Genomic DNA, 12,107 nt, shown 5'->3' on the forward strand with positions numbered 1-12,107 from the left:
TGAGCTTTGCACAATCTCTCCAGGGCCAAATTGATTGATAAGGCTTTCATCATATACTCCCTCTTATCGTATCTGGGTAGAATTGCACACTTTCACATTCAACCCTAACTCGCAACTTTTTTTCAACATTGACCTGTACTTGTTGAGTAAATCTGCAGATCTCGTACTCTTAATGTCATTAGTTCCAATGTGTACAACAGTGTCACCTTTTGTTCCCTTAAAAGATGATATCTGCTCTAGAACATCATCAACCTTTGCCCCTGGCAGACATACCCTGGTCCTGTTCCACCTATCCTTCTTGCATAGTATATTCCCAGTCTCCCTGACAATAGAGTCACCAACTGTTAACCTTTATAATAACTAGTTCCTTTGGGACCAGTGCATTCTGCCTTGCCTCTTTGTTGCTTGATGCACAGGAGTAAGCTTGCTGTTGAGCTGGGCAGCTGAGATCTTGATGGGCCCTCATATTAATTTCTTTGAGGGCATTTTACCCTACACCTCAAGTTCTCATAGACAGCCATCAGAATGCTGAGTTGGTGCCTAATTTCTTGACACTCTAGACACCTAGCACACACACACACGCACGCACGCACACACACACACACACACGCGCACACACACGCACACACACACACACACACACACGCACACACGCACACACACACACACACACACACACACGCACACACGCACACACACACACACACACACACACACACACACACACACACAAAGGCATCCTCCTTGGCTAAATCATGTCCTGTTTTAGAAAAGTCGGCAAACATTTCACACATTTTTTGAGACTGTGATGCGTTGGAGAATCTCCCCTTTCATTTCTCCCCCCAAGTCACAGCATTCTATAGTCTGTGATCTTCGCTTCACAGCTCTAGTGTGGATCATGATTTCCATTTAAATACAATTTAATTAACAGTGAAATTTAATAAGATTAATATTTTTGATTAATTGATAATGCTATAATAAGCATTATCAATTAATTAACGGATTCCTAATACAGTTCTTCGTGTTATGCTATGTAATTTTACTTTATACCTTACGCTATCAGTTCGAGATATATGTATATTATGCTATTTCTTATCGACTACAATACGGCAGCTAGTTCAACAATATTGGCACCAACACCAGGAGTCGTAACTTCCAAAAATAGCTGGTTAAATTCAAAATAAGAAGCTAGTGAACACTGCTAAACCTATTTAATATCTCTGTAAAACACAATGTACTATGTTAATTAACGAAGAATACTTTAAAAATTAAAAATATTTATCCCTTTAGAGCAGCCAAAAATTCACCGAACTAATGTTCAATGAAAGTACACAAAAACACTACTTTATTGTAGCAAGGCCAGGTGTTTCAGGAACAGTAATTAGCAAATGAGATGCTACTGTCCTAGTCTAAGCTAATTTTGATACATTAAATATTGATATATAATACAGTAAAACCAGACCTTTAAAAGGCATAATATATAAGGTTTGATTAGAAAGGTTTAAGACTGTTTATTGCAAAAGAGGTATTATTATTTTGTTATTATATTATTTCTCCCTCGTTGGAGGGGTTCCACTTCATAATGGTTACTGGTACCAAGTGTACAGGGTGATTGTTATGTCTGGTGTTACTGTTAGTCGAGGAACTCTCTGGCTATCCTGCAGGTGTTCAGGATTGTGACTTTCTGGAGTTCTTTGCAGGAGTTTTAAGGAAAACCTATTTCTGCTAGGTTCTTGTGTAGGGTCTTTGACACCATACCAGTGGTTGACACAGTGATTGGGATGATCGTTACTTGTTATGTATGCCACATCTCTTTGTCTCCCATCTTAGGTCTGTGTACTTCATGATCTTTTCCTCGTGTGTTTTGTGGAGGTTGCCAGTGTTGGGCACTGCTATGTTGATCAGATAGGTAGCCTTTTCCTTCTTGTCAACAATGGTTATGTCTGATATCTTTTGTGGGATTGTCTTGTCCATTATTATAGTGTAGTCATAGTACAGCTTGTGGATTGGGGTCCCTAGTACAGCCTGGGATTCATACTTATAATACCATACACTTTCTTTGATCAACTGGTATTTCCTTGCCAGCTTCTAATGTATTATCCTCGCTACCTGGGCATATCTATGTACTCCATCTGGGTGATCACACCTGCATCCTGCAGTGATGTTTTGGATCATTTCTGAGGCCAAGTGGCATTGCCAATATGTGTCATCTGTCACTCTGGGCTCCTTGGCAATGTATTTTCTATAGTACCGGTGTTGATTACTTAGTCTTGGCTGGCGAGCATGAACCGTTCAGTCTCTGGGAAGAGCACCCCGCTTGTGAGTCATGCATTGGAAGCCCTTTTATATATGTTGTCTTGATGGAGCTCATTGTAGTGCCTGCCATGGAGGGTCTTCTTTGCCTATCTTTCTAGCTTTGTTTGTTCCATCTGGGCAGGAGGGCCTCCTTGCTTAAGTTGATTGGGATGTGGTGTGTCGCTTGTCTATCTTCCTTATGGCTGGGTAGAGTGGTGCTGTGTTTTTCTGGAAGTAATCCTTTAGGTTTGCTATCACTTTCATCTGTTCCTCAATTGTCAAGCCTCTTCCTCATTCTTTCTATGATATGGTCAGTCTCTGGGTGACTTATCATTCAAATGAACTACTCTGCTAGGTGCTTGTATGTGCAAGTGAGCTTCTTGTACTAATAGTGGTAGATGTATCTATTCCTCGGGTTAGCCAGTTGTAGGACTTCCTTATTGACTGTTGTACTTCTTACTACCGAATCTCCAATTCTGTCATCCTCCTGACGTCCTTAGTTCTCTTCCATGCTCTATCCAAGGAGCTTGGCTATTATGTCTTACTTCACTGCTTCATATGTTGCCCCAGAAATCTTCAACCATCTTCCACTCGGGTGGTCCGTTGCAGTCTTTCCTGCCTTGTCTGATACTCCTGCTCTTTGGTTTTCTTCAAAGGCTGTTGTTTATTTTCCTCTGGGAGCCCTCTTTGTAGTCTCTTCCTGAGTGGGAGGAGATTCTGCTTTACTTTGTCTAAGCATTCCCCTATTCTCTGAGTTTGGTCTCACAATTGCTGTGGATGTCAATTTCTTACTCCTACTATCCCATTAAGTTTTTAATTATATTTAGCCGGTTTATTGACTTAATCGTTAGATTAAATTATTTTCTATAAGTAATTTATAAACCTCGTCAAGCTCCGTGGTTTATTTTGAATTTAGATAGAGTGATTTTGAAAGTAATTAATACCTCGTGTCCGTAGATTTACCATTCATAACTTGTCGCCATTATTATACGATACAATGTATACCCAAATTAGATAGCGCAAGGTTTAACAGAAAACTAGATAGCGAGTATAGTAGTATCAATTAATCAGTAAAATTTACTAATCTTATTAAATTTCACTCTCGATTAAATTGTACTTTTTTTAACTAAATAATGACCTAGTTTTTACAAATGTAACATTATAAATTAATACATATAACTTGACAGGAGATAAGAAAGTCATATAACATAACTCGGAGATAATATTCAATACCGAAATACATATATATAGTGTTATAACTGCATTGGAATATAAGTTTAAGGTTATATTTTGTATTGGAATTTTATTTGAAATTGAATAAAAATCATGACTCAGACCAGAGCAACAAAGCAAAAGGCTCAAACTAATGGGAGTGCTGTGGCTCAGGGGAGAACTGAGGTGGATGGGTGTTCTCAAAATCACAGCCTTTTGAAATGCACTGCTTGTTTGATGTTTGAGGAGCAATCAGGAACAGTACATAATATTCCTAAGGGGAATATTATGTCTTTGTGTGCATGATGTAAGGAGTGTGAGGAAATCAGGCACCAACTCAGCGTTGTTATGGGCCTGTATGAGAGCTTGAAGGATTTAAATTGAGGGGCCCATCAAGCTCTCAGCTGCCCACATCAATGCCACTTGAACATCACGCAACACAGTGGCAACCCCCAAGGCAGAATGTGCTGGTCTCAAAGGAACTAGTTGTTGGTAACTTTCTTGTCAGGGAAACGGGGAACATATTGTGCAAAAAGGATAGGTGGAACAGGACCAGGGAATGTCTGCCAGGGGCAAAGATTGATGACGTTATAGAGCAGATATCATCTTTTAAAGGCACAATGGGTAATATTGTTGTACACGTTGGCACTAACGATATTAAAAGTAGGAGACTGGCGGAATTATTTACCAAGTACAGGTCATTGTTGAAAAAACGCTGCGAGTTAGGGTTGAATTTGAAAGTGTCTGAAATTCTGCCCAGATACGATAGGAGGGAGTATATGATGAGAGCCTTGTTGATCAATTTGGCCCTGGAGAGATTATGCAAGGTTCAAGGGGTAGAATTTTTCTCAGCCAGGTCTGAGCTTGTTAACAGGAGAGACTGCTTCTACAGTGATAAGAAGCTATCGAGGCAGAGTTAGGTGGGTCGGAAAACTGCTAGCTTGGGGGATACAAGGATTAATAGTTTAACAGTAGCCGCAGGCAGAGGTGAAGGTGATTCTTGCACAACTTCTATTAGAATAAGTAACGACCTGGAGCGAGGGGTGTTGGGGGTTTCAGGGACGGATGGCAGTCATCCTGAAATAGGTGGGTATATGGGATGTGTTAGGGTAACTAGGAATAGGAATAGGAGCATGTATGCTTGCATGTATACCAATGCTAGAAGTATAGTAAATAAATTTGATGAATTTGAAGTGTTGGTCAAGACATCAAAGGTGGATATTGTTGGGATAGCAGAGATGTGGTGACACACAGATATAAGGAATGCAGAACTGGAATGTGGGGAGTACAATGTGTACAGAAAGGATAGACAAGATAGAAAGGGAGGAGGTATTATGCTGTTAATTAAGAAAAACATAAAATCAAAAGAAGTGCATCCAGTTGATATAGATGAACAGTGCACTGTTGAGTCAGTTTGGTGTGACATAAGCACTGCAAAAGCAAAAATAAGAGTAGGAGTGTGTTATATGCCTAATGACTCGAATGAGTACAATGAACAATTGTACAGAGAAATAGAGTGAGCTAGTAAATCAGAATGTCTTATAATGGGGGATTTTAACTTCCCAGATATTGACTGGAGCTTGTGGGTTAGTCACTCGCACAATAGTAAGACTTTTGTGGATTTATTGGATGATTGTTTTCTGCAGGACTTTGTGGATAGCTTTATTGTTCAGATTATACCCACCCAATTGTTTTAATCACAGTACTATTTTTTTTTTACTATATTTCAATGATTTCTTAATTTATTATTTGTTTGGAACCTGTTATTTATAAAATCAAATAATATAAGGTATCAGGCAAAATCAGATCTCCTCTCTGGAAACAGTAGGTAGCACAACTGATCTGACTTAATGAGAAAGATTTATCAGATGAAGCCCTATTCCAAAAATGCAGACAGTATATTCAAGTTCAGAAACATTCTTCTTTTTACTGGCTGGAAAAAAATTGCATAGACAAATAAGATAGTTTTTAGTTTACTGGTTTATTGCCACAGTCATTTTTTACTCTTTACACCACTTAGTAACCAGTTGGAACTGCTTCATTATTCACACATTGATTCTCTAATTGAGATTAGCCATTATCAGATTAAAGATCATCTAATAATGGATAAATTTTGAAATCAGCTTCATCTCAGCATCTCATATTTTAAATAAATAATAGATTTTTCATTGGTGTTATTTGTTTAAAAGTAGTGCATCTCCAGACAATTTTTGGTTATGAAACTTGTTTTTTGGATAATATGTGCATATTTGCATTATATATGTTTGGTTGGGGTGCTGGGGAAGAAACTCTGCACCCTGCAACAAGAGGGAGAGAGGGCGCAGAATAAACTCTGCGCCCTCTCTCCCTCTTGCTGCAGTCACGCTGCTTTTGACTGAAGTCATCAGAGTCAGACTTTTTTTACAGCTCTTTCAGAGCTTACCACATGGGTTGAATAACATTGCACCACTTGATGTCTATAGATTAACTAATGATGACCCTGCTCGGGTTGCAGAAAAATTGAATAGGTATTTTGCATCTACATCATTCATGAGGAATTTTTAAAGGAGGGGCATGCCAGAAGTTTATCAAACTCTAACAAGGAGCTAAATTACTTTGTAATAACTGAAAGGAAGTTGGAGGAGAAATTGTTGAAAATGGACATAAAAAAGGCACCTGCGGTGGATGGAATCTATCCAATTATATTAAGGGAGGCAGCAAAGGAAGTAAGCAAACCCTTAGCCATAATTATGAGACCATCCTTCGATTCAGGGGAGATCCCTGTGGACTGGAGATGTGCGAATGTATCCCTGATTCATAAAGTGGGATCAAAAGGAGACATGGGTAATTATAGAACTGTTAGCTTAACATCTGTTCCAGGAAAAATAATAGAATCACTGGTTAAAGAAGTAATGCAGGGCCATCTGGACAAGCATGCAATTATACTGCAATCATAGAATGGATTTGGTGAGGGGGCAGTCTTGTCTAACCAATCTGATAGGTTACTGTGATATGGTGACCAAGGAAAACTGAATGCAAAAAGAAATTTTGACATCATACACCTGGATTTCAGGAAGGCTTTTGATATTGTTGCACATAAAAGATTGGTGTACAAACTGGAGCAATGTGGCATTAAGGGCAAGTTACTGCTATGGATAAAGGGATGGTTAAGTGAAGAAGAGTGAGAGTGGTTATCAATGGGCACTGCTCTTCATGGACTAATAATAGTAGTGGCATGTGATGCAAGAAAGCAAGTGTATGAGCTTATGCAGAACTTCACTAATGTAATTAGTGAAGTTCCTCAGGTTTAAGTGCTGGGCCCATTGTTGTTTTCAATATTTATCAATGATATGGAAGGTATATCAGGTGTAATGACTAAGTTTGCAAATGATACAAAGGTTGGCAGGGTGAGCTACTGCAATATCTTGGAAAAAATGGGAGTCAATGGGCAGAGAAATCACAGTTGAAGTTTAACATCAACAAATGCAAGGTACTGTACATGGGTAGCAGTAACCCCAGAGTAACTTATCAACTGTATGGTACTACACTCAAGATAGTGGGGAATGAAAAAGACCTGGGGGTGATTGTTTGTCAGAGATGAAATTCTCTGATCAGTGCAGACATGCTGCCAGGACAGCTCATGGAGCTGTCCTGGCAGCATGTCTGCACTGATCAGAGATCCATATGCCATTTGTCAATGATATATAAAAACTTTGCTAGCAGTGATAAGGAGATGATTATCCCTTTGTATAAGGCTGCATCTTGAGTACTGTATACAGGTCTGAGGGCCTCACTTTAGGAAGAATGTAGATCTTCTAGAATGGGTGAAGAGAAGAGCAACCAGTCTGGTGAAAGGAACAAAAGGTTGCTCATACCTATAAAGGCTTCATTTCTGCAAATTTCAGCATCCCAAGACTAGGCACCTGCAGGGAGATCTGATTGAGGTGTTTAAAGCCATGAATGAATTGAGCAGAACCTTAATGTCATTCTTCGACTTGCTGAGACTACACACACACACACACACACACACATGTACACACCCACACATGAAGGGACATAAATTCAATAAGGCGCATTATGGCCTTTGCTGCTCTTGTGCTGTAAAGCCTACATACAAACAAGCATAAATTCAAGTTGAGGAAGGATGGTTGCAGGATAGATGTGTGGGAGTTTGCCTTCAGCCAGTGAGTGGTTGATTGTTGGAACAGGCTTCCATCTGCTGGTGCTGTGGAAGTGGATGGGTTGGACAAATTCTTGGAGGTTACAGATGGGTGAACTGTATAGGGTTTTGTTTTGTTTTTTTTGGCTGATGCTATATAAGTTTGCTTTCTTGCATCATTTGCAATTGCTATAACTACTACTGTTTGTTAATTCTGAAACTTAATCCATGAATTGAGTTTTCCATTCTGCATAATAATCAAGGAAAATAAAAACTGCATATAAGCTGCATTTACTAGAATCCAGTTATTTCTAATTGGGTTTTATTAAAATTTTGTTTTGCTTAATTATTTAAACACTGGGCTTTCTTTAAACCGAGTTATGTTCTTCCGGTTGCACTGAATTTCTTTCTCATATATACCACAGGCCTCTTTAATTTTGGGATTGTATTGTTTCTACAGTACAAGATTAACTTGTTGCTAAAAAGGAATTATCTATATAGCATTGTTTTTATGGGATAATTGATATTCTGAGTTCTTAACAACTAATTTATGAATAGACATTCAAAATGCAGCCCATTCAACTTCCTGTAACTATAAAACATTATTGTATTGAAACAACATTGATATACAGCAGACTAGCTTTGGTGAACTTGGAAGGAGAGGAAGAAATTCATACTGCAACAGAACCAAACCACTCACATCATGAATTATTGGATTTTCCAGATTATTTGATTTTGATGATTTATTGATTAGCTTTTACAGTATACAGATTTATTTTATTCTCACAAGGTAATTAATTATGGCAAAATATATATTATTATATTAAATAATATATATTTTATAATAGAATCCAGCTATTTCTAACTGGATTTTATTAATTTTTAGTAATTAAGCAAAACAAAACAGATTTTATTTTGTTTAATTACTAATATTGCATGTTGCAGCAGGATTGTATTGTTTCTGCACTACAAGATTAACTTGTTGCTAAAAAGGAATTGTTTAGATAGCATTGTTTTTATGCAATAATTGATATTCATAGTTCTTAACAACTAACTTGAATAGACATTCAAAGTGCAGCCCATTCAATTTCATGTAACTATAAAACATTGTTATATTGAAACAACACTGATGCACATCAGACTAGCTTTGGTGAACTTGGAAGGAGAGGAAGAAATTCATACTGCAACAGAGCCAAACCACTCACATCCTGAATTATTGGATTTGCCAGATTATGACTTTTTAGCATTAGCATTAGCATTAGTAGAGGCATTTGATGCAAGAAAGCAAGCTTATGCAGCATCAGCCAAAAAAAAAAAAATAAATAAAATAAATAAAAAATAACCACTTCCACTTCACCCCTCTGTTCATTCGAAATACCTGTCCAGCTGAGCCTTAAACTTATTTAGGCTATCAACTTCCATGACAAGGGATGGAAGTCTGTTCCACCAACCAACCACCCGCAGGCTAAAGGCAAATTTCCTCACGTCTATCCTACATCCGTCTTTCCTCAATTTGAATTTATGCCCTCTCAGGTGATTATTCTGAGCAAGAGGAAGAATCCCATCAGCATTGAGCATGCTCAAACCATTCAAGGCTTTATACACCTCTATCAGATCACCTCGCTGGTGCCTAGTCTCCAGACACTGTAATTTGCAAAACTTAAGCCTTTCTTCGTAAGAGCACCCCTTTGTTCCATTCACTAATCTTGTTGCCCTTCTCTGTACTCGTTACAGCATCTCTACATCCTTCTTGAAATGAGGCCTCCAGACCTGTATACAGTACTCTAGGTGTGGCCTGACCATTGCCTTATACAAGGGAATAATCACCTCCTTATCCCTGCTAGAAAAATTCCTATATATCATCGACAATACACCATGAGCTACTCTTGCAGCCCATCTGCACTGCTCAGAAAACTTCATATCTGCCTGCACAACCACCCCCCCAGGTCCCTTTCATTCTCTACCACTGTCAGTGTAGTACCACAGAGTTGATACGTTGCTCTGGGGTTGCTGTTTCCCATATGTAGTACTTTACATTTGTCAATGTTAAACTTCATTTGCCACCTCTCAGCCCATCTGCTCAACCTTTCCAGATCCTGTTGCAGTAGCATAGTGTCAGTAGTGTCCTTGACAACCCTGCCAACCTTTGTATCGTCTGCAAACTTCGTATCGTCTTTTACCATATACAGATTTATTTTATTCTCACAAGGTAATTAATTATGGCAAAACATATTATATTTTCTGCTAAAATTGTATAAAAATGCACTATGTCACCAAAAGCAATAGGATGCCTCATGTTTCAGGGAACCTTTCATTGATACAGTATTTAATAAAGTGTTGGCCCATTTTTTTGGCCTCAGTTAGTAACCTTGCAGTAGTAGACACCAAACTAATTTTTGATAACAGCAAGGCAGTATGGTATTTTGATCCATCCTCCTTCAACACTATGAGCAATTCTGCTACTGATAGTGTATTGAAGGAGGATGGATCAAAATACAATACAAGCAAGTGTACATTGAGTGTAATGTTTGCTTAGTGTGTTGCAGTTCCCTGTGTATTGTCCTTCTACTAATATCAGTTATGTAGCCTTGTTGAACTCATTTTTTTGAAGTATTCAATGATTACTGACAGGAGCTACATACAACTCTTCTGCCGACCGGGCTAGCTGGGTAGGTAAAGTGCCTGCCTGGCAACCCAAAGGTCGCGGGTTCGAATCCTGCCTCGGGCTTGGATCAAAGTACTGCAAAAAAAAAAAACCTTGGGAGGTGTATTATGGCCACAGAAGCTGATGTGCCAACAACTACAAAAAAAAAAAAAAAAAAAAACCTCTTCTGAGTATCCTGCATCACTTTTTGTCAATTTCCCAGCTATAGTAGCACTCTGATATTTCCATTTGGTGATTACATCAATCATCATTATTTAAGACTTGGCAGTTTTGCTGCATTGGCATAAACTGATTGATTGTTAATATGGCATTCAGTGATTCAAACAGCTTCCTGTGTGACTCTGAACTTAAGTCTCTTAAGTTCAGAGTCAAAATCTACTTACTAAATTTCATTGATCTGCCTACTCTAGCATGAACACAATTGCATTTATACCTATTCCTGACACACACACACATGGTGGGTATGGTTCATTTTCTACAAATCTCAGGGGCATCTGCATGCTTTTGACAATATAATGTAGTTCACATGAATGAGTTTTACAGTGCAACATAAATTTATTTATTTATATCATTTCTCTGTCTTTTTTATATAGCAAGAAATGAGGAGAGCAAAGAAAACTGTATATCACATCCATTTTCAAACATTAGTGATGATATCTCAAATGACTTCCCTCAGTAAGCATTAAATATTTATATTGAAAAAAAAATTATATTTGTGAAATTTTTTAGTTTACACTTTACTGTTTGCAATTCTCTAACTGCTGCTCAAATATCATTCAGTGAACATTTTCTTATTTTTTCTCGTTTATGATCAGTTTACATCACATCAGGCAAGAATAATTTCATGTTAACAGGCATAAACCTTGATTATTCTAATTTATACTATAGTTTTAGAAAATAATAGAAGTAATAGTAATAGAGGCATGTGATGCAAGAAAGCAAGCTTATGTAGCATCACCCAAAAAAAAAAAAAAAATTCACACAACCATTCCCTCTAGATGTTTGTCCAGTCCCTCCTTGAATTTATTTAAGCTATCAACTTCCACAACGACAGATGGAAGTTTGTTCCAGCAATTAACCACCCGCTGGCTAAAGGCAAATTTCCACATGTCTATTCTACAACCATCTTTCCTCAGTTTGAATTTATGTCCCCTTAGGTACGTAATCTGAGCAAGTGGAAGAATCTCATCAGAATTTTCAGCATGCTCAACCCATTCAAGGCCTTATACACCTCAATCAGATCACCTTGCAGATGCCTAGTCTCCAGCTGCTGTAATTTGCAGAACTTAAGCCTCTCTTAGTAAGAGAATCCCTTCATTCCTCTCACCAATCTTATTGCCCTTCTCTGTATATGCTCAAGCATACATCCTTCCTAAAATGAGGCTTCCAGACCTTTATGTAGTACTCATGGCGTGGCCTGACCATTGTCTTATATAAAGGGATAATCACCTCGTTTTCCCTGATAGCAAAATTCCTGTATATCATTGACAAAACCCCATGACCTGCTCTTGCAGCCTCTCTGCAAATTGCTCAGAAAACTTCATATCTGACTGCACAATTACTCCCAGGTCTTTTTCATTTTCTACCACCCTAAGTGTAGTACCATACAGTTGGTACGTTCCTCTGGAGTTACTTCTACCCATATGCAGTACTTTGCATTTGTCAATGTTAAACTTCAGTTGCCACTTCTCAGCCCATCTGCCCAAATTTTCTAGATCCTGTTGCAGTAGCACACTGCCATTACTGGCATTAACAACCCTGCTAACCTTTGTATCATCTGCAAACTTCGACACTAAG

General features: G+C 38.3%; 1 protein-coding gene across 1 annotated transcript in view; it reads left to right on the forward strand.

The window, feature by feature from the left end:
• Positions 1–12,107, forward strand: part of LOC150075078 (uncharacterized) — a 275,156-nt gene that overhangs the window by 235,522 nt on the left and 27,527 nt on the right. The window contains exon 14 of the mRNA XM_090389084.1: positions 10,904–10,985. Within this exon, the coding sequence (XP_090245210.1) occupies positions 10,904–10,985 (82 nt within the window). The remainder of the gene's footprint in view (positions 1–10,903; positions 10,986–12,107) is intronic.

Source organism: Mastigoproctus giganteus, chromosome 14, assembly GCF_048544385.1.
Source record: "Mastigoproctus giganteus isolate SK-2022 chromosome 14, ASM4854438v1, whole genome shotgun sequence".
Lineage (NCBI taxonomy): Eukaryota > Metazoa > Arthropoda > Arachnida > Uropygi > Thelyphonidae > Mastigoproctus > Mastigoproctus giganteus.